Source organism: Acipenser ruthenus, chromosome 9, assembly GCF_902713425.1.
Source record: "Acipenser ruthenus chromosome 9, fAciRut3.2 maternal haplotype, whole genome shotgun sequence".
Classification (NCBI taxonomy): domain Eukaryota; kingdom Metazoa; phylum Chordata; class Actinopteri; order Acipenseriformes; family Acipenseridae; genus Acipenser; species Acipenser ruthenus.
This window is the reverse complement of record NC_081197.1, coordinates 20,899,518-20,923,986: the sequence shown is the minus strand read 5'-3', so window position 1 is coordinate 20,923,986 and position 24,469 is coordinate 20,899,518. Positions and strand designations below refer to the sequence as shown.

The 24,469-nt window shown below is 41.6% G+C and overlaps 1 protein-coding gene across 4 annotated transcripts in view; it reads right to left on the bottom strand.

The window, feature by feature from the left end:
• The window catches only part of LOC131737891 (cell adhesion molecule 2-like), a 660,024-nt gene that overhangs the window by 169,825 nt on the left and 465,730 nt on the right, over positions 1-24,469 (bottom strand). For 3 of the 4 annotated variants that reach the window (XM_059029678.1, XM_059029680.1, XM_059029681.1), the window contains exon 2: positions 2,400-2,426. The exons of the other annotated variant lie outside the window; for it this stretch is intronic. In XM_059029678.1, the coding sequence (XP_058885661.1) occupies positions 2,400-2,426 (27 nt within the window). The remainder of the gene's footprint in view (positions 1-2,399; positions 2,427-24,469) is intronic. 4 annotated transcript variants of the gene reach the window in all.

Sequence of the window (24,469 nt, the reverse complement as noted above, 5' to 3'; positions counted from 1 at the left end):
ATTATGAGCATCAACAATTTACTCAAAGCCTCCACTAGTGTTTTCTAACCTCAGGGCTCTCCCCAGGCCTTTTCAACCAAGTTTTTGTTAACTCCAATAACCCTACGTTCTCTTTCCCTAGTCAAATCGTAGAGTACCTAAATAAGCACGGTAATTTACCATAATAAAAAACAGTAATGAAAAAGAAAATGTAGAACATAAGAAAGCGCAACCAGATATAGTCAATGAAAGACAACACATTATTTAGATTCTTTGTCGTATTATATATTTATGGTAAGGCAAATTAATTTTTCCGTTAAAAATCCTCCTGACTATAATGTTCTGCTGCCCGGCTGTACAGAATTCCTGGGGAGAACCCTGCAGGTACCTCCTTTTCTTTCTATATTCTTCATATTGTTTCAGCAAAATCCTTAAAACATTTATTAAAAACGAGAGGTTTATTTTAGAATCACCAGCAGTGTGGAGTAGTGGTTAGGGCTCTGGACTCTTGACTGGAGGGTCGTGGGTTCAATCCCAGATGGGGGACACTGCTGCTGTACCCTTGAGCAAGGTACTTTACCTAGATTGGTTACCTATCCAGTAAAAACCCAACTGTATAAATGGGTAATTGTATGTAAAAAATAATGTAATTGTATGTAAAAATAATGTGATATCTTGTAACAATTGTAAGTCACCCTGGATAAGGGCGTCTGCTAAGAAATAAATAATAATAATAATAATAATAATAATAATAATAATAATAATAATAATAATAATAATAAATAATAATCAGAGAATTCATGATGTAACCATGGTTTAATGGAAAAGTGGAGTCTTGATTCTTAATGAGAGGTCTCCACCTAATAAAACTCCCAATCTCCCTTTGTTTAATAAACGTCATGTAATAAACTCTAGACTGTATGCAATGAAAGAATGGAATTAGATAGTGAGTAAGAAAAAGCCTGTATGATAAAAGGCTATTCAACAATTCCAGAGGGTCAGAAAGGGGCCCAGAAAGCATATGTTGTACTACGTACAGTATGTTAAGGCAATAGGGCATTGCACAACGTTTAAGTTTTAGCTCTTTTTCTATCTTGTTGTAATTTAATGTTAAATTATACTCCAATCTGGTTGATGATGATAATACTGCAAGTCTTGTTAGTGGACAAGCCCCAATAAAAGACAAGAACAAGTAACAGAGGGTTGAATCTGTTTGAGAGAAATTGCAGGTAGCCAAAAGCAGGAGGCTTGCTGGTAGTTCAGTGTGCTGATAAAAGCCACAACAAGTGTTTATTTATGAAGTTTAGTTTAAACTTGTTCATTTTGAATTAGTCTTAGTTCATTTTGAATTAGTCTTTTTGAAGACTAACTCAAGACTTTTGTTTGTAATTTTTTAAAACAAATGTGCACTGGCTTGTGCTTTAGCCCTACATTCAGTTGTATGTGTCTTCCATTTTGCCGCTTTAATAGCCTGAAGCCTTGCTTCTTTCACAAGATCATTGTCCCCTCTTAAAATGTAGGCAGAGATTTAAATGAAAGGTTTCTCCCACAGGTGCAATTTACTACCAATGCTGAATTACTATTCAATGGTGACCGCTAAGACTGATACCACCTGAATTTTATATCAGTCCATGTTTTCATTTCTGACTTGTGAGATGGCTTTATCATTCAAATAGGTTGCATATATTTAAAGAGGAGATGATTAGCTATTCAGTGATACTAAGATATTTAGTGAGTACAGGGTCTGAGTGGGTGTAAGAGGGGTGTTCTGTTACTGCGTGGGTATCCGCTGATAGAAGAGAGAGACACAGAGGTTGTGGCTGAAAACACCTCTCAGATGACCAGGTTTTACTAACAGACAACAGGCAGGTGCAGTGGTAGGTGTCCGCCACTAGGGTACCAGCAATGGCAGCCCTAGTGCAGGTGGACATACACACAAGTATACAAATCATAAATACAAAAGGGCAAAACAAAACACAGTGGGCAAAATAGCTATTCACAGCCCTAAATTAAGTCATGCTCTAAACACTGGAACCCCTGTTACAATGGGATAAAAGGGGCATTCCTGGTCATTTCAAGGCTGGTGACAACACATTTTTCACCGTTACTGTATATGTTCTAATGACAAATGTTGCTGTTCACTTTTAATTTATAAACAAAGAACATTCTGGAAGTATTGGGTACCTTTGGCTACAACTGTAAAAAATACAGAATGCACAACTTTACCTTTTGCTTAATAATGGATACCCATGGATAATGTATCATAATGTATCAGAATTTCAAGCTCATCTGGCGTCTACGCTGCCCCGTTATGTTAATACTTGTTACTTGAATATAAGATAAAAGGTATCCAAAGACTATTTACTGAGAAATGTGTCTACTATAAATCAAGAGCTGAAGACACAGAAGAGATAACTCACCTTTCACTTTGCTTTTTGTAACAGCCACTAGAAGCAGAAGGGAAAGACAAAAAGGATAGATTAGACAGGTTTTGATCAGGTAAGAACGGAAACAAATGGTATCACTACTGATTCCAATCTAACACAAATCTTTCTAATCTAATTTGTTCTGTTTATTCAAAGGTATAGTTTCTCCTTGTAGGAGTTGAGCAAGTTTTTGATTTGAAATCTGACCAATTATTGACCTCTGATCTAAACCCCATCTCCATTTACTTTACTTTTTTTATGAACAGTACAGAGTGAATAGAATTGCTTGCACTAACAGTAGAACTGAAAATGTATTACTTTTGACATGCTCATACAACTTTTTTTTCCTGCTTACAGTGGAAGTTATTAATCTTTGACATCCTCTCTGGTTCCAAAACCTAATAGTGTTGACAAAATTAGTATTGCGAATAAGATTTTCTTTGCTGTACTGAGTGGTTTCCAAGCATACCAATTGATCTGTCAGTTGCTTATACCACAGAAATGTGTAAACAATTCCATGAAACTTGAATATGTGCTTAAAGTATCTGGGTTCAGAAGCCAGTTCATCAGTTTTCTAAGATGTAGAAACACAAAGTCAGTAACGATAAATCTAAAAAATGCAACCGACATATTCTGAAGGGTAAATCTTGATTCTGAACATTAGATTAGTGTATCGACTGAAAACGTACTTATCTGTTTGGGAAGAGATATGAGCAAATAGTGTTGTTATAAACCATAAATCAGTCATAAGATGGTTTTTTTTTGAGGGGTGAATTTTGTTCCAATATCATTGCACTCTGCCAGAGATGATGAATTAACTATATGTTGTGTGTTACATACAAGGTAAATGTAATAGTATGATGTTTTTGATAGGGTAGTGGAAGAAGTTTGCATTATATAGAAAAAGAAACCCAAGGCAGCTCCATTGCATGGGATGTGTGTTAAATACAGGATGTGTGCTGTATTCAAAATATATTTCTTCTCATACCATATCCTCCACAGTTGGTCATGAATCTATGATTTTTTTCAATGGAACCCTTTGCTAGAACTGCAGATGAAGCGATGGCTCCAAACTTAAAACCAAACCCTAACCTCAGTATTCAAGTTATGTCAAAAACTTGATACACTAAATCAGAAAACAGGTTTTATAAGCAAGCATTCCACGGTATCTGCAGAATGTGTTAAAGCTTGTGATGGCATGCTTAAACAAAGGAGTATATGCATGCAGTCACGATTTAAACAAAACATGATTCTGCATCAAATTCTAAGGTAAACAAAACAATATTCTCATCGACCATTTTAACCTGATGTGATACATCCTCCAACCAATCCAAGCATAAAAAATTATGCAATTGTGGCCGTCATTAACGCATTCAATGAAATAACTTTTATACTCTACAATTAGTGAACACATCTCTTGGAATTGCTGACAATCCTCATACAGTTGCGAATATTGAAAGCATTGAATCCCTTGATTAATAAAAACATTGTATGTTTACCAGCAATTTCCTTTTTTGGGGGGGAACTTAACAGGTTTATTTAACAGTTTAGTTTTTTGGATGATTGTTTTTTAATACTTCAGTACAACATGACATGCTGTGTACTAGATGTCATTCACTGATGTAGGATTATGCATTCACCTGTGGCTAGGCAGTGCAAATAATTTACTTATTCCTTCATAATTGATGTCCATCTGAGACTAAAAAGCAATCCTTGAAACTCCTGAAGCAAAACAATACACAAAAAAGAATCTCAAAGAAATACAAGAGAAAAATTCAGAGAAGTATCTTGAGCAGTCAGTTTACTGCAAATATATATTTATTTTAAGCTTTTTTTCTTTTATCTTTTCTACAGACCCGTACCTTACCGTTACCGAGGTCACCGCACCGGTACCGTACCGACCTGGTGCTACAAGCACCAAACCGGTACAAAACCAACCGTACCGTCGTAATTCCAACCCACTACCGATCTCTGTTTACATTCCCAGTCTGGTACCAAGCAGGACTTGTTGGGTCTTGAACAGCCCCGTTGCTGTCTTTTAGCAGCTGAGGCAGCTACTGTACATTGCTTGCTATTTGCATAATGCCTGGGTTACAGACATGTAAGGCCAGCCTGCCTGTGGAGGACAGGCACAGCAGATGCTCTTCCTGCACAGGGCCTGAGCACGCAAAGGAGGCACTGGTGAATCGCCGTTTCTGCAAGTTTTGTGTGTATACTGGAGAAATGTCTCTATAATCCAGCGGTGTCTCAGGAGGTAGCAGATCTGCTGAAAAGCGAGCTATTCGTATGATACATCCCCTCCAGCTGGAGGAAATGTTGCACTCCAGGTACTTCCTGGTGCCCAAGCGGGATGGTGGCCTCAGACCAATCCTCAACCTCAGAAAGGTCAACCTACTGTATAGCTGAGCCGGAGGAGGTTCAAAATGTTGACGATGCAACAGCTGTTGTAGTCAATCAGGCCGGGCGACTGGTTTACCACGGTGGACCTCAAAAACGCCTATTTCCACATCCCCATAAAATCAGCGCACAGGAAGTACCTGCGCTTTGCCTTTCAGGGAACAGCGTAAGAGTTCTGGGTCTTTCCGTTTGGCCCCTCTCTAGCTCCCTGTGCCTTTTCGAAGTGCATGGTAGCTATCATGGCCCCAATGAGACTCAAAGGCATCAGAGTACTCAATTATTTGGACGACTGGTTAATTTATGCCCAGCTCAGGCAGACACTCACAGTGAACTTGTCACCGGCCACCTTCAACAGTTGGGTCTTGAGGTGAATTAATGGCTTTAGCTTTTCAGACCCTACCTTTAGGTCTCCTACGAATGCGCCCTCTGTAAGTCTGAGGTTCAACAACAGGGTTTTTCAGCCCGTAACTGTAAGCACCTATTGCCAGTGTCTCGTCACTGTCTAAAGGCACTTTCTTGGTGGAAACAGCCTGCCCATCTATGCCTCGGCCTAGTGCTGAGCAGTGTCATTAGAAGGAAGGTCGTCACCATGGACACATCCAGTCTGGGGTGGGGTGCTCTGTGGAATGGCAGGGGGGCACAGGGGGTGTGGAACCCCCCTTGGCAGGGTCTCCACATCAATATTTTGGTGCTAAAGGCAGTTTATCTGGCTTTGCAGAATTTTTTGCAGGAAGTTCGAGGGAGACATGTGCTTGTGCGTACGGACAACACAACAGTGGTGGCCTATATAAACCACCAGGGCAGCCTCAAGTCTCTCAGTCTCCATCGCGTGGCCTGCACGAGAACCTCTTCTCAACACGAGCAGTACACCTGCCCTGGGTGATAAACTGGGCGGTGGACCTCCTCTCAAGGGGAGTTCCCAGTGCCTCAGAGTGGAGGCTTCACCCTGAGGTGGCAAGCCTCATTTGGGAGAGATTTGGGAGAGCAAAAATAGATCTCTTTGCCTCCCAGGAATCGACCCATTGTTCCCTTTGGTCCGCTCGCCATGTTCCTGCTGTGTCTGTAGAAAATCAGGCAGGACTAGGCCAAGATGCTCTTAGCAGCCCCTTATTGGCCCAGGAGACTGGTTTTCAGCCCTGATGCAGCTCCTGAGCGGCCAGTCGTGGAGACTGCCCAAGCACCGCGACCTGCTCAGTCAGACGCGGGGGACCTTATGGCATCCCAACCCATCGAGCCTGCAGCTCTGGGTCTGGCCCCTGAACGGCTGCATTTGAGCCCTCTGGGTCTGTCCAATAGGGTTATTGACACCCTGCAAAATGCCAGAGCAGTGTCCATGCATTCCCAGTATGGGTACAAATGGGGTCTCTTTCAGATGTGGTGCCTGCCTCGGGGGTTCGACCTGTCCCATGAAAGTTATATTGCAATTTTTGCAGGACCTGTTGATGAGGGGAATGCCCCTCTACATTATAGGTCTATCTAGCAACTATTTCAGCTTGCCATGTCAAAATTGACTTTCCTTCTAGCGGGGCAATTTTTAAAAGGAGTGCGGTGGCTTCGGCCGCCTATGAAGGATATTGTTCCTCGCTGGACGCTTAAGATGGAGCAAGAAGTACACATGGAGCCTCCATTAGTGGCTTTTTTGCTTGCAATCACCTCCGCAAAGTGGGTTAGTGAGATTCAGAAGCCAGGACAAAGGTTACGCTCCGTACCAATCATGCTTTCTTGCCGAAAACTATCTTGGTATTTCATGTCAACCTGTCTGTGGAATTGAAGGCCTTCCATCCACCTCTTTTCCAGTCTGACAGAGAGTGGCAGCGCCACATGCTCTTGTCCTGTGTGGGCACTAGCACTATGCTGACAGGACAAAAAGTTGGAGACAGTCCGAACAATTCTTTATCTGCTATGGGTCAAAGTTCCATGGTCAAGTCCTGTCTAAACAGAGGTTGTTCAAATGGATAGCAGATACAGTAAGGACTGCCTATAAGCAAGCCAGCTTGCCCCCTCCATTCCACCAGGGGCATGGCAACTTCGTGGGCTTTATTCCAGGGTGCATCTGTCAAGGACATTTACAATGCAGCAGTGTGGGCTACACCCCATACCTTTACTAGGTTCTATAGACTGAATGTCGTGGATCCTCAAAATCCTGGTTTTGGAACTAGCGTATTAAGGGCGGCATCGGAGTCCACCCTTACAACACATGCATAGATGTGAGTTTCTCCGTCAATTTTTTTGCCTTGGCTACTTGTTACTGGGTTCTGAATGGTAACGCACAAGGCAGCCTTTGCTTAGCCTTGTAGCATTCCGGTCGTGCAGCAATCTTGCCCTTGCAACGGCTTGGGTCTACTGACCCATTCGGTAATGGTTACATTCCATACTTGAAAGGGAACGTTAGGTTATTATCATAACCCTGGTTCCTTGAAATAGAAATGTAACCATTAACTTTCAAGATTGCTGCATCCATGACTGCAGCAGGCTTGAAGGAAAAATGATGCCGAGATCTGTGTGTGCAGTCCTTTTATAGGGAATGGCAAGTAGTCGCTGTCAGGTATCTGAGTGGTTCCTTAGTACTGCAGTTTCACTGTCAGTCATTTCACCCTGGTCCGACAGATCTAGTTGTCTGAACCAGTGCTAGAATTCTCTCATTCATGAAATGACTGTCAATCATCAAGACCTGCACCGACTGTGCACTTTCATTTGCCAGCTACGGCACCCATCATTCAAAGCTCCTTCTGTGAAATGAGTGGGTTAACGTGCAAGTAGCATGTAATGAAAGCTTTTGCTTTACGCGTACGGTGCAGTTACTTTGATTTAAAAATGGGACGCAAGAGGAAGATACTTGATGAGTATTGTGCAGAATACCCTGACTTTGAGGTGAAAACAGTGAAAAAACATGGGACAGGAGCTGAAGAAAATATTCCTTTCCTGATATTATTAGTACATTTATGACATAAAAATGCATACTTATGTTGAATATGAAAAAAAAGGGGTTTTGCAAAATGAGACTTTTAAAAAGTCTGGGTTGTTTTGAAAGCATAAAGGTCCATTTCAACCATTCAATGGCAACACGTCTTCACTTGCAGATGATGTGATTTATCACATAGAATGTATCACCTCATGTGTTCTTTTCAGGAAGTGTATTTGGGGTAAAGCATGTTATTGGCTGTAAAGCTCGTGAGAATAGGAGAAGCATAAGAAGGGACAATTTCACTATTCAGGTAAAATGACCAAAAGCGAGCAAGAATATATGCTTTATTGATTCAACCTTGTGTAGTACCAGACATCAGACCCCTTCATAAACAAATGTATAGACTTTTTAAATGACATTCGAGTGTCATGAACTGCAAACTTGAATTTGAAAAAAAAAAAAAACTGTCCAGAAAAACAAAACACTTTTAAAATTATTGTTTTGCAACACGGTTTTTTCAAACTGTACATTTCTGACATATATAGCGATAATATGAATAGATAAAGGTGCCTCCAAAAAAGACTCAAAATGTTATCCATTTACTATCAATGCAAAACTATTGGATGTGGTACTGTTCTTCAGTTTATCCAAAATATGACGCAATGCTGCCTACACTGATATCACATTGATTGTTGTTGTTAAAAGATCTCAACTACTTTGTTATGCTTAAATGCTGAGCAGAAAATGAAGTAAGCCGGCGAGATTGTCTGTCACAAGCTGGGATTTACCAGTATAATGCTGCACTGCTCACAGTCAGCTTTTGAGCATCTAAAGTATAAACACTTCTAAAAACATCAAAGAGAGCACCAACCAGCAATGGATGAGGACAATAGAAGTGATTGAATCAATGACCCAGGTCCCTCTGGACAAGGTGACTTAAATGTCAACTGACATCAAATTGAATAAGGAACATCATGTCAGAAATGTGCAAGAACCAAATTAGCAGAAACAAGGGTGTCAGCAAAGTGGGAGCCCAACAGGAGCGAACTGATACAATTAATAACAGGTCATCTTCAGGCCAAGCTCTGGTGGGCAAGAAAAGTTAATAACAAAAGACATAAAGGTTGTATGAAATCCTCATAACACTATCCAAGGGAACACACACTGTAATACACAAACTTCATCAAAGCAAGCCCCAAGGGTAGCAAAATAGACCCCACCCCCACTTCCCACTCCCCACAATGATTCAATAATAAACTTTGGCAGGATTTGGCTCTAAACAGGTTTTCACCATAGCACAGCCAAACAGGTTTGTTTACTCAGATGTTTTATACCGACCTTTTCCCAGTAAATTACGCACAGTTGTCTCAGGTTAGCTGATTACTTAAACTACCAGCTCTTTACCTGTTTGTTGAGGCATTCTGGGAAATTAAGTATTTCCACAGACTTTTATATAGTAGGACTTCATTTTTCTTCCTACCATTGTACCACAGTATTTAAGCCATGGGATACAGACTTTGGGTTATGTGGGACCCTATAACTTTTCCATATACTTTACCACAATTATATATATATATATATATATATATATATATATATATATATATATATATATATATATATATATATATAGGACTGCTCCGATTAATCGTACAGAATTTTATTTTTGTATGTAAAATAAAATCAACCAATAGAAGATCTGCATTTTCTCCACAGCAGTCCAATCATAAGTGAGCGGAGGCGGGACATAAACAGTTGAAGGTATTCTCTGCCTCGGCTGACGATCTTGAGTAAGTTTAACAAATGGGAGAGTCAAAGATCTGCCCTGGTTTTGCAGCTGTCCAATCATGAGTGAGCAGAGGTGGGACATAAATATGCGAGGCCCTAAGCGGTGTAACAATAGCTGAATTTTGTGTGATATTGCTTATTATAGAGCTTTATTGAGAATTATATTGAGACGTCAAAGTAATATTTTGATTTACATTTGTACAAATAATAAAAGAAATGTCATCAGACTACGAGATATATACCACAAATACTCAAACCAACACATGAAGGGAAGGGATATACTCGCCACTTCCAAACCTGAACTGCTGGAACTGTATTTTGTTCAGTACAGAAAAGGTGATATCGGAACAGCACTTGTAATCTAAGGATATCTAAAAGGATATCTAAAAACGTGAGCATTCCCAAAGTCATTTGCGAGCCAATGTAACACTTAACTTTTGGACAAACTCGGATTGATGTTCAAATGGATAAACAGAAGCATGGGGATACAATACATCACAATGAGCATGCAATAACTGGCTTTCAGAGGGCACGATGAAGGCACCAATTCCTTAATTAGAGGTAATTATGTGGAATTACTTTCTCTGATACTTTCTACGACAGCATGTTAAGGAATCACTTGTCAATAGCCACAGTATTCTTCGGTACCTCTAACAAGATTCAGAATGCCTTAATCTCTTTGGTGTCTCAGGTTTTGCTAGATGCAATAGAAAGGAGACATATAGGAAGCCAAGTACGTAGCTGCAGGCAAACGGCAAACGCAGCTCAGCTGTCTTGTGTTTTGAGGTATGTGACTGACAGTGGCCCGAATAAACGGTTCTGTGAAAATGCGTTACATTTACTAAAATAAATAAATAATAAAAATGTTTTTAAAAGACTAAATTCCCATTGGGCTTATTCTTTTTTTAGATTCTATTGATTTAGAAGTATTACTATGCAGGACAGCCACTATAAGACCGTTCCCTTTATTAAAAAATGTGGATGGGTTAATCAACTAGTCCATAGAGTAACCGATCAAAATTTTATATCTAGTGACAGCCTTAATTATATATATATATATATATATATATATATATATATATATATATATATATATATATATATATATATAATGCCATTTATCATTGGGTACCTGCTAAGTATTGTATTGTCTAAGAAAACACAAGATGACAACCATGTGTGTCAAAGCAACATAATGAGCATATACTACAAAAATAATGTATAAAATTCCACTTTAATGTACCTTTTTACAGCTTTACCTAGTTGGATTGTTATCTTTTGACTTGAAGGCATATATATATGTAGAGCCAAAACTTGGTCGCACACTTTGTGATTTCTTAACGATCCACACTACTCAGAAGTCCAAAATTAATTAAATTTTTTATTAAACAAACGTTTTAAAACATATAAAAACGGCCCTGATCTCTGCAGAGCTCCTCAGGCACCCCAAAGTGGCTGAACATGCCCCCCAGGAGGGCATCAGCAACGGTGGACGCACTCTGGTCTGGTAGAGCATACGCCTTGGGCCATTTAGTGAAATAGTCCAAACCGGTTCCTGTGTTTGGACCTTGGAAAGGGCCCAAGGACATCTACGGTCACACGTTCCATTGGAGCGCTCGTAACTGTCCCAGTTGTCCTTTCTGGGCCGTACAGACGTCGCACCACCAGCAATGGTTCCCTACGTTGCGCCTACAATGGCCCCAGTAAAATTGGTCCTGCAGTCGGTGCAACGTTTTTGCCACTCCAAAATGGCCAGTGTGCGGGCTCCCATGAATCGCTTGCAGTACTCATTCTCGGAGTGCTTGAGGGACAATATGCTGCCAGCGCCGCCGTCGAGCAATAAGGGTAGGGCCAGGTCAGGGTAGGCAAGGACAGGGGCTGTGGCCAGAGCCTGTCGGAGTTGGCGGAACATGCTGTCAGACTCTTTGGTCCAGTTAAACCGCTTCCCCTTCTCTGTGATGGAGTGCAGTGGGCGGACGATGTCAGTGAAACCCCGAACAAACTGCCGATAATAGGAGGCCAGCCCCAGGAAGCCCCTCACTTGGCAGACTGACACCAGCATTGGCCACCCCCACACTGACTCCACCTTGGCTGGGTCAGTGGCAACTCCGTCAGCCCCCACCAATTGGGTCTCCTGGTGTATCAGGTGGCACTTCCCCAGATGCAGCTTCAGGCCAGCGGCCCGGATCCGGTCCAGGACCTCTCTCAGGTTGGCAATGGCCCCCTCGTAGGTCGCTGCGTGGATGAGCAAGTCATCTAGGTAGACCACGCAGGTCGAGCGGGGGATGCCACTGAGGACGCGCTCCATGAGGCACTCGAAAGTGGCAGGGGCATTGCACAGCCCGAATGGCATCACTGTGAACTGCCAGAGCCCATGCCCCGTGGTGTAAGCCGTCTTTGGCCGAGCCTCGGGGGCTAGCTCGACCTGCCAGTAGTCACTGTACAGGTTGAGGGAGCTGAACCATCGGAAGCCCGCAATTTCGTCCAGGGCCTCATTGATGCGGGGGAAGTGGGTAGACGTCCTTCTTGGTGACCGCATTGAGTCTCAGGTCATCGACACAAAACCAGAGGCTGCTGTCTTTCTTCGGTGAGAGCACTATGGGAGCTGCCCAGTGGCTGTCAGATGGCTCAGGGTCAGGGCCCACGAGGCGTTGCTGCCTTCTCCCCCATATGGTAACAATCCAAGCTGAACGAGCGTGATGGTGGCACCGGTGTCGACCAGGGCCCTGCACTGTACCCCACTGACCGTACAGGGCACGTGCATGTGGCTACCCTGGTCGACCAGCCATACTGTCACAATGTCTTCGTTAGTCGCGTGATTAAGCTGCATATCACGGACCGGCGTCTACTCCCCTAGGCCGACCCGTGGTCTTTTGCCAGTGGAGCGTTTGGCCCTGGGGTGGCTGGGGGCAGCATACTTCCAAGTGGCTCTGCGCCACGCAGTTCCAGCATACACGTTGGTCGAATGGGGTCCCTGGCTTCAGGCCTGTTGTTCAGCCCTGGCAAACAAACAGCAATTCAGGGGTAATCTGCAACTCCTTCAGCCGTATCATGTGTGTGAAACTGGACGCGGCCTGTCTGAATTGTTGTTCCACCGCAGCTGCCAGCGCTGTGAAGTTGGTCCTCTCTCTGGCCTCCCCATCTAGTGCAGCGATCAATTGGCCTTCCTTCTTGGCCTCCAACCACTGGTTCACTAGTGCAATCGCTTCAAACGCGCTCTGGAAAGCCTCCCAGTTGCCCCATCCATTGAACCGGTATGTTTTGATGCGCAGAGATGATGTCACTGCTGGACCCCGTGTGGTCATTGCCGGCCGTGCCTCCTTTTCGGCCATCCCCAGCCTAGCGCAGGGAACCTTCCATACCTCAGAGTCACTTTGGGCGACCTCGACCACAGCCAGCGCCTGCAGGATCTTCAATCTGATGCTGGGCCTGTTCACACTGACGGCGAACCAAGCACTCCAACTCACCCATCCGGCGGCTCCTCAGCCTCGGCCACCCCCGTGGTTTCTGTCCGGACTTGTCGCTGCCACACTGGCTTCCCTCCTTGCCACTAGGCTTTGGCGGCCGCATTCGCCTTAACTCCAGGTCGTTTAGTTTATCTTGGCCTGTACCTCGCTCTTATCGTTCGTGACTAGGTTTTCTCCCCAAACCGGGGCCAGTTTTTTTAACCGTCTCATCTTTATCCCACTTTTTCTGACACCAATGTAGCGTTTTGGGGTTCTTGGGACAAAGATGAGACTGAGGCAATGATGGAGTTGAAGGCTCAAGCCGTTTATTATTAACAGAGGTAATCTATAAAAGAGAAAAGGGAACCGGGAGTCAAATAAAAATAAAAATGATTAGTAGGATTTGCCTTTCCTTACCCTACCCTTTTTCTGTCTTTCTCTCTATCTCCCCTAAGCACAACCTTCTCTAACACTCCCCACTCTCCCGGTCTTTTCCATACACCCCCTTATATCCCTTCGCTCCCTCCGCCCCTTACTCAGGCCCCCCCGGCCCCCACGTCTTCCGAGCCACACCTGCACCCCAATTCCCCTACACACACATCCACACACCATGCAACCCCCTGCATGCACACACAACATTCAACTCCTGCACACGTACACCCACCATGCAACCCCTGCACACACCATGCAACCCCTGCAGACACACACACACACACACACAACATTCAACTCCTGCACACGTACACCCACCATGCAACCCCTGCACACACCATGCAACCCCTGCAGGCACACACCACCATGCAACCCCTTACACGCACACACTCTCAACACTAGCCTGATTCTGTCCCTCCCCCCAGGATCACTACTGGCACAAATACAAATTATGGCAAAAAAAAATTTTTTACAGCAAGACTAGGGGTGGGGACTGTATTGCCCATTTTTTTCTCACTTAGACCCCACTTACTAAATGCCCTGGTATCTCTGAAAGTATGGTTGAAGTGACTAGATTCTTGATCCAGGATTCCTCTTACAAAACATTTCATGGCTTAAAGGTCCGCTGATTCTGGTCTTCTGTCCCTCACAAAGATTACAACAAAAAAATTTCAGTTACAATTCTCCCAGATTGTGGAATAAACTACCATCTGATATTAGAGATGCTGAGTCACTTAGCATTTTTAAATCAAGATTAAAAACTTTTGTATCAATTTCTACTAATATTGATGTTTGTTGTTTTGCTTCACTAGCCATATTGTTTATGGTTAAGGCTACGATTTTGGCACAGTAATTTTTTGTACATTTCACAGGCGAGGTGCGGCAAAAAAAACAAGAATTCACAGAAAGTTCACCAAATATAGATAGATACACAGGAGTTTTTAAATAGTACACCAAAACCAATAATATAAAGACTTGCTTTTGACTGCTGACAAGTTTAAATGTTACTTTTAGAGTACAAAACTCGCACTATGGTAAGTAATATGTGAATATCCAAATATAAAGCAATAAAAATAACAAAAAGCGCAATTATTGCTCCTTATTAGAAAACAACGAAAGTATAACCTCCTTCCACCGTCATTAAACTCCAAAAAATCCTAATAGAATACAAGATAATACAAAGAAATATAGAGCAACAAAAACAGAGAGAGAAAGCGAAAGAGCAACAAAAAACAGAGCACACACTGGACAATAATAAATACAGTCCAAAATAATGTCCGTCCATGAAGTAGAGGTCTTCACGGGTCCAAAATAATAAACCGACCCATCCCCAAGAACGAATGGTCCACTTTTCCTTTCCCCAGTTCTAGCACGTACTGGCTGCACTATACAGTATTATAAAGCAGTGTCAGTCCAGAAATCTGTCTGTGTGAACTTCATTTTTTATTCCATTATGAACCTACACAAAGGGAAAATACTGTTTTTGTGTAAAAGAGAAACGATAAATACATTGTTATCTGAAATCAAATGAGCAGAATCACAATCTCGTAAATGCATCATTGTAGTACAGACTTAATAAAAGTGCAAATGCAATGAAAGTGAAACATAACATTTCTGTTTTGCAAAACAAATAATACTAAATGTACTATTTAAGAACACAGTATAAATACAGTTCCAACAATATCTAAATCAGTTTGGCAGATTTTACCCAAACTGAAGTCAAAGTAGATACTATAGTCCAGATTACGGCTTCTATCAAAGTGAAAAACAATGTCCACAAACTTGAACTTAAAGCTTATCTATAAACTTCAGGTACATTCAAACAGTATTCCAATTGCAAAAGAAAAAAAGACAGTGACAGGCGAGTTGAAAAAGGCATGCAAATAGAATAATCTAGCTAGGAAAAATAAATCAGAGTCCCCCACTACTACCATTAGTTTAATGAAAGTTGACTTGAGTTTGGTTCTCAGACTCGAAGTCAAGGACTCGTGACTCGGACTCGGACTCGAATGACAGTGACTCGGGCTCGGACATGGACTCGACTACAAGTCTGACAGAGAGAGAGAGAAATAATAATAATGCACAGAGTAGTGTGTGATATGAGAATTAATGGCCACCCGAGGGGTGTGATGCTACATAAACCCAGAGTGGTTTATCCAAGCATCCCACCCCGAGGGTTGGGCATTCAATTCTTACTTATCATGCAGTATTTTTTATAATCTCTGGCGAGCATTTTTTTTCCTACCAGAGTTCTATAGTTGTGTGTTGCTTGTTGTTGAATTCCAGTGTGACAGCTTGTGCTGGGGTCACACTCCTTTGCTGGTGTTAAGAGCGTGTGTTTCCCAATAATAACCGGAAGGTTATTGAGGGGAATTAGTGACAGGATGAGCTTATTAAAAAAAATGCTCACCAGATTTTTATATATATATATATATATATATATATATATATATATATATATATATATATATATATATAAAACAGTGTGAATTCCGGCGCTACAAAAATGTTCCAAAAAAACTTTTCAAGCACCGGGTGTTTCGTCTTGAGACAGCTTCATACAAAAATCTCCTCCAGTGGGCAGCCACAGCGAAGGGGAAAAAAAGACAGCAATTAAAATCAAGTCCATATCCACACAGACTTCTCAATAAAAGCAATAATCTTTATTTCATATCTTTAAAATTTCACAGCAAACATAGCTAACACATTTCAACCCACAGGTCTTCTTCAGAGCACAGAAAAGAAAGGGAAGTACATAACCCTTAAATAGTCATTATTCAAGTGAACACTTAAAAAAGAAAATATTAAGCAGATCACATTTCAACTAGACACAAAGGTAGATCGCAGCAATCAGCAAATAACACATTATTTTAATGGCAGCAGCAGTTAGACAATCACAAAGTTAATGAAACCATCCACATTCAAATATATGATCCAATGATCCAATCTAGCATAACAATAGACACAGTTATGTATATGAACTGTGTAACATAATTAACATAATTACACAGTTCATATCAAGAGACAAAGCTTAAACTCCTCACTTTAAGTGGACATTTAAAATCAGGAAACACATTTCCAATAAACACGAGAACATAGTCATCAGTTATCAATTAACAATTAACACATTTTCTTCAATAGCAGCGACAGCAAACATAAAAAAAAAATACTTTTACATTTATAGTATAATATAAAGCAGCCTATCTAATCTCGCATATCCGTGAATATAAACCTACATTTCATATTAAGGGACACAAGTTCAGTTCCTCATTAAGTCCAAGTGGTTCCAATGTTTGTAATGCAAGTATTCAATGTGCTTCTCTCTGCAATAAGAGCTTTACTAAACTTCCACTACGAGCAGGTACATTAACCTTCTCCACATGCACAAACAGTAGTAAGTGTGGAGAAGATTCACGTCCAGCTTTTTTTTTATAGTGTTTAGCAATAGAGTAGTCTTGATTATTATTTCTAATAGCTGCTTTATGTTCGTCAATACTTAATTTTAAGCTCTTTTTGTCTGACCAGCGTATACCAGCCCACAAGGGCATGTCAACATATACATTACACCAGTAGTGTTGCAATTGATAAAACCTTTAATTTTTATTTTCTTACCAGATCTAGTTTGGTATTGATTGTACTGGAGCAATGCATACAATGGCCACATTTAAAATTACGTCAGGGGGCAACCACGTTTTAGTTTGATCTATTTTAGGACTAAATGAATGAACCAGTTTATCTCTGTTTCTAGCATGTTTTAATGCAAACCGTGTTGAATTATCTTGTATTATTTCTTTGAGAGAAATCACTTTTTAAAATATGCCAATATTTCAAAACGATCCTTTTCACATCATTAGGTAGGTCATTAAATCCAGTCGAGAAACAAATAGTTTTATCATTTTTAGTACTCTGTGTTTCCTTTTGAAGTAAAAACATTTAGCTTTCTGCTTAATTAATACATATAGATCTCGATTCACGAAATTAGAGAATGTCACAATACTAGGATTTCAATTCATATTTGGAAGAAAATAAGATTATTTTCTTTTCTTTTTGCATATCAGAGTCAATGATAGCTTTCGACAAATTAATATATATATATTTTTTTAATGTAATTGATGTGTAAACATAAAACAATCTACCTTAAGACCTAAAACATTAACATTACTTGTTGGAACAAATGAGAGACTTCAATTTAAAATAGTTCCAGTGCCACCATACCTTGTGTAATGCGCGGTCCAATGCGCACTTGTTCAATTGATTGTTTCATTAACTTTGTGATGGTCTTTTTGCTGCGATCTACCTTTGTGTCTAATTGAAATGTGATCTGCTTAATGTTTTCTTTTTTATATTTATTTTTTCTTTTATTGAGAACTCTGTGTGGATATGGACTTGATTTTAATGGGAGTTGCTGTCTTTTCTTCCCCTTCGCTGTGGCTGTCCACTGGAGGATATATATATATATATATATATATATATATATATATATATATATATATATATATATATATATATATAGCATGGCACAAAATACTTACAAAACACAAACAAAAAAAAAAAAGCCAGTCACAAAGCCAGTCAGCAGCCAGTCACATTGCTGTTTGTGTATGTGGGTATCTTTTGTTGCCGATTTTAATACACACATCACTATACTCGAATTTAAGATGCAAGCCATTTTTTTGGAAGAAAAAATTGGTTCAAAAAGTGTGTCTTCAATTTGAATGAATACGGTAGTTTTTTTTTAAATACAAGACAATGGCAATGGCACCTGAAATAAACAGCTACCTGTCTTAAGTAATCACAGATGTTCAGCCCACAGACTGACTGGTTCAATTTAGTTTCACAGTTAAAAAAAAACAAAAAAAAATTCAAATGTGAGAGCTACACAGTGGATTGAAGTGCATGGCAGGTAATGTGGATTATCTTTTGTTGGTATTTAGTTTTGCTGTATTCTAATAATAATAAAAAGAATATATACCGTTGGTGTTAGACCAGCAGGGTCTTAAATGCGGTCCTCATTTCAATAAAGGGGTGCATAGTTATTTATTCCACCAAATGGTAATATTCTACTTGTAACAATTACATTCAAACAGCATATAATGTTTCCCCACTGAGATGGAGTAGATGCAAGAGCTTTCAAAGCCATCATCTCAGAATTACATTTCTGTAACAATCAGGGTACATGGTGTTCAAGAAAAGAACCCAATTATTCTCAACAACTAAATAAATGGGAAAATTGCTTGGTCTATTGAATTTTACTACTAGAAGTGTGCAATTGAGACTGAAATAACACAAATAGAACTACAGAATTAAAGACAAAGGAATACTAGAATTGTGAAGTTGACTTTTTTTACAAAATGGATTACATTCTAATAACACAATTTCCTTTTTCTGGGAAATTACATAATAACCAAAGCATTAAGAGCTATTATATCCAGTATTAATATACATAGTATTATCTCCACTATATACCAATAGATTTTCTTTTTATAATCCCTTTGTAGCCACCATCGGCTACGTTCAATTCTATTCTATGCCCAGCCTCCCTTCTTAGCTGTGTAACTAAAACAATCCATCATCACACTGCACCAAACTTTTCACACAGGCAGGCAAGGCCTTTGTGAAGCAGCCACTTGTCTCTGTTTATTATTTATTTATTTATTTATTTATTTATTTATTAACAGATGCCCTTATCCAGGGTGGCTTACAGTTACTGCAAAGTATCATATTACAGTTTAGCATATAGAATACAATAAAATCAGTAGTAAGAGCAAATTCAAATGAAAGAATTAAAAATACAGTAAATACTGGCATAGCTTGATTGGCATGCTGTTCACTTTGAATGTGCTGTCTTTTATAGGAGTTTCCAGTGCCAGCAGCTGTCTCTCACCCACACAGAGTATGCAAGAGGGAACCACTAGCACAGATGGTTTTTTCAGCTCAACAAAACAAAGTTTAGATTTCGATTTTCGATTTAAAAGGACAGCGAAAACATCTAATATATGTAAGTAATTACTTTAGAAGTACATTTATTTGGAAGTAAATGCATGTATAAACATCCCATGTAAGCTATGTAATAGCTATTGTATACAGCCATGTTCTATATTATTCGATATTGTGTGTTTTATAATAGAAACTTTTATAACATGTTTTTTTTTCATTATGTTAGTGTGATAGTAAAATAGACAGAGTTTATTATATGGACGTATACATGTAAATTGCAGATAGAATGTAACGTAAGAAGTAAGGAGGACAGGCTATGACTAATTTATTCTTTGTACTTCTAAATCTGTATTATGAATTATTAAGTATACATGGAAATTCACGGTGTGTGTATGATAATTTTGTAGTGCATGGAGAACGGTGTCATGACAGTATGCATAAAATAATACATGTCCCAGAAGCCTACAGGGCTGAATGGGAATCACCTGGGTGCACTTGGGGATCGTTTAATGTAATTAATGTTTGAGTGATTGTGTTTCTGTATTTGTCTGTGTTGGTGGTGGGTTGCAGTAGGAGCCTGTGTGGAGTCTGTAAAGAATAGCCATCCATCTCCTAGAACGCACCTCTCAAGAAGAGGGGTTCTATTCGAGATACTTTCTGGTGCCAAAAACTGTAAAGCTGCATCCACACTGGACGTGAGCGAATAATTTAGAAGTCACTGCAGCCAAATGGGAGTATCCACACCAGCAACGAGTGACACGGCTTTGAGAAAATTTTGCGTCGCTAAAATAGAACGCTTCTATTTTTTTTCGTCATGCAACTGGAATGAAACTGATCAATCAGAAGCAAGGTTAACACCCTTGACAAACATCAAACACACACCTCAAAACAAATTAATCATGGGCAACGAAAAGTTAATTTTTGAGGTGCAGCAGTATCCATTATTATATGATTGCAAATTGAACAACTACAAAGACATCCAGATGAAAGACAATGCCTGGGTGAACAGCGCAGCGGTTGTTGGTGTCTCTGGTGAGTAGGGTGCAGTGATTTTTATGTAGTCCCAGTAGTCATGGCTTGCAGGTGGTGCATTTAGCAGCACCAAGACATTTTCTTTCCGATTATGCAAGTTGCATAAAAATAGGTTTATTAATAAGCAAAAATAAACCGAAGTATACATGCAGTCTGAATATGCCTGGTTCTGGATGCCAGAGGGTGCCCTGCGTCTGACTGAGGAGATCCTTGTGCAGCGGGATTTCCCAGGGCTGGCCCTGCAACAGCTGGCAAAAGTTCAAAAACCATCTGGGGGCCACCAGGAGAACTGTCGCTTTCTCTCTCCTGACCTTCTCTAGAAAGGCAGGGAGCAGCGGTATCGGTGGGAAAATGTATAAAGTTGCTTTGGGACATTCATTGGCTAGTATGTTGACCGGGAACGCAGTACAAATGTCGAGACACTTGTGTTGGGAGCTGCAAGGGAGCTAGATTGCATCCACACACTTCGAAAAGGTGCGAGGGGCTAAGGAGAAGCCGAAAGGCAGCATCGAAAATTCGAATACACTCCCCTGAAAGTCGAAGCAGAGATATTTCCTGTGCTCTGGATGGATAGGAACGTAAAAATACGCGTTCTTCAAGTCCACTATTGTAAACCAATCACCTGGCCGGACAGATTGGAGGATGTGGCGATGCATGACCATCTGGAACCTCCTCTCCCTCAAGAACCCTTTGAGGTGTCTCAGGTCTCTGATGGGGCGAAAGCCGGCATCCTTTTTTGGCACCAGAAAGTATCTCGAATAGAACCCCTCTTCTTGAGAGGTGCATTCTAGGAGATGGATGGCTATTCTCAACTTCTTGCCTGAGTGCCAAAGCCTGGAGAGGGTCGTTCACTGATGTAACCGTGATCCCTCGAAAGGGAGGAGGTCCCGCGTGGAACTGCAGTGCATAAGCAGTGTGCACAATGGCGAGCACCCAGATGTCCAAGGTGCAATTGCGACAGTATTTCAGCTGATGATGTGTAAACGGGTGGGTCTGAGGCCGCAAGCCCTCAGGGCCCCTGCTGAGGCTGGTGAGGCCGGGGCGTAGCACGCTAAGGCAGCTGCCCTGGAACTGTCTTTTGGAGCAGTGCTGCATGGGAGCACCACGCCTTGCAGAAGGGTCCGGTTACCGGTGGAGGCCTGCAGGCACCCTCAGGCAACCTCGGAGCTGGGCTCTGCCTCGATAGAGAGTGCAGGCTCCTCTCCTTCCTACATCTTAGTGGGGAAGGAGTCCTCGTTCCAGGAGACCGCCATGGAGAGTGTGTCCTCCTCCTCTGCCTTCCATGCCGATTCCAGCTCACTCTGAACTCCCTTGAGGGAGACAGGGTCTGGTACTGGGACAGGCACTGGCAGAACCATCTGTGCCTTCAGGTCCATTTGTGACCCACTTCACCGTCTGTGGAGATGGGGAGTGGCTGTAAGAGGGTGGCGGCTGAGCCTGTGCACAGGGGATACCCTGCGAGGGGCTCTGGGTTAGTTGGAGGAGAGGGGGAACCGGGGCTCCTAGGGCCTCAGACGGCTCGGTCACAGGGGATGATCATTCAGTCACCTTTGCCTTGTCAAGCCTTCTGAGAAGCACCCGGGGATGGAAAGCTGCACAGATGTCGCAGAACGTCTTGTCCCCTAGGGCTGGACACCCAAGAACCACACACACATTGTATGCCCATCCTCCTGGGGCATTCTAGCTGGGATATAACCCTAGGCACTGCACACCGTCTTGCACTGAGTGTAACCACAGGAGCACCTAAGCACCGCGTGTACCAAAGCACCAAGGGTGCCGTGCATATCAAGCACTGCACAGCCCTTACTACATCGGTGACTCAGCGCGCACTGAGGCACCGATGTACCAAGGGCTGAGTGTGCACCAAGGTACTGAAGCACCGGGGCAGCTAATGTAGCTGTGCATACACTAACTGAGGCAGCTGGTGAGGTCTACTCAACAGCAGGGCTGTGCTTTAGGAACACATGACTGAATGCTTTTTTGCCCAAGCTGCGCGAACGACAGCCGGCAGAGTCACTCAACGACAAGGCGGCAAGCCGAGCCCCGGTGGAGGAATAGTGTTCTACCTGAAGGTGTAGGCGGAAAGACAACACACTCACACACCAATACTGCACAGGCAGTCACACTCATACAACGGACAGCCAAGAAAAGACACAAGCAAAGCAGACCGTGAAGCAGAAAAAAAAGACACTCAAAATGGAACCGCTGATTCCACCAGAGCGGCAAGCCGGCTCTCAGCACAAATGCAAGGGGCTCTCTGGTTAGTGACACAGAAGCATACATTACCATAGATGAGAGGCAAAAGAGGAATTGGGCTCCGTAGAGCGACTGCTTATTACCTCTGCGGGATCAAGGACATAGGGGCCTATCGGCAGCTCTGACATAAAATGCTTAGCGAATACCTACCTATGGCAGGCATATCCCAAAAGTATTGGTTGGTTGTCGTCTTCGACTTGAAAGGGAACAAGTGGTTTTGTTGAAACGAGTAAACTGCTTAGCGATCCCACGCTAGTGTAAATGTGGGTAAAAGTTTAGCTAGGCTTTTCTTTTGTGTTCTGTTTATCTGTGTGAATAAAAGTGCACGAAAGTGCAAAACGTGCAGTTCTGGTATCTGGGTCTGCTGTTTTAAGGGTGCAAACCAGCATTAGTAGGGATGCTTTGTTACTATATATATATATATATATATATATATATATATATATATATATATATATATATACAGATGTGCTCAAATTTGTTGGTACCCTTACAGCTCATTGAAATAATGCTTCATTCCTCCTGAAAAGTGATGAAATTAAAAGCTATTTTATCATGTATACTTGCATGCCTTTGGTATGTCATAGAATAAAGCAAAGAAGCTGTGAAAAGAGATGAAATATTGCTTATTCTACAAAGATATTCTAAAATGGCCTGGACGCATTTGTTGGTACCCCTTAGAAAAGATAATAAATAATTGGATTATAGTGATATTTTTTAACTGATTAGTTTCTTTAATTAGTATCACACATGTCTCCAATCTTGTAATCAGTCATTCAGCCTATTTAAATGGAGAAAAGTAGTCACTGTGCTGTTTGGTATCATTGTGTGCACCACACTGAAAATGGACCAGAGAAAGCAAAGGAGAGAGTTGTCTGAGGAGATCAGAAAGAAAATAATAGACAAGCATGGTAAAGGTAAAGGCTACAAGACCATCTCCAAGCAGCTTGATGTTCCTGTGACAACAGGTGCAAATATTATTAAGAAGTTTAAGGTCCATGGAACTGTAGCCAACCTCCCTGGTCGCGGCCGCAAGAGGAAAATCGACCCCAGAGTGAACAGAAGGATAGTGCGAATGGTAGAAAAAGAACCAAGGATAACTGCCAAAGAGATACAAGCTGAACTCCAAGGTGAAGGTACGACAGTTTCTGATCGCACCATCCGTCACTTTTTGAACGAAAGTGGGCTCCATGGAAGAAGACCCAGGAGGACTCCACTTTTGAAAGAAAAACATAAAAAGCCAGACTGGAATTTGCTAAAATGCATATTGACAAGCCACAATCCTTCTGGGAGAATGTCCTTTGGACAGATGAGTCAAAAATGGAGCTTTTTGGCAAGTCACATCAGCTCTATGTTCACAGCGATAAAATGAAGCTTTCAAAGAAAAGAACACCATACCTACAGTGAAACATGGAGGAGGGTCGGTTATGTTTTGGGGCTGCTTTGCTGCACCTGGCACAGGGTGCCTTGAATCTGTGCAGGGCACAATGAAACCTCAAGACTATCAAGGCATTCTGGAGCGAAACGTACTGCCCAGTGTCAGAAAGCTCTGTCTCAGTTGCAGGTCATGGGTCCTCCAACAGGATAATGACCCAAAACACACAGCTAAAAGCACCCAAGAATGGATAAGAACAAAACATTGGACTATTCTGAAGTGGCCTTCTATGAGTCCTGATCTGAATCCTATCGAACATCTATGGAAAGAGCTGAAACTTGCAGTCTGGAGAAGGCACCCATCAAACCTGAGACAGCTGGAGCAGTTTGCTCAGGAAGAGTGGGCCAAACTACCTGTTAACAGGTGCAGAAGTCTCATTGAGAGCTACAGAAAACGTTTGATTGCAGTGATTGCCTCTAAAGGTTGTGCAACAAAA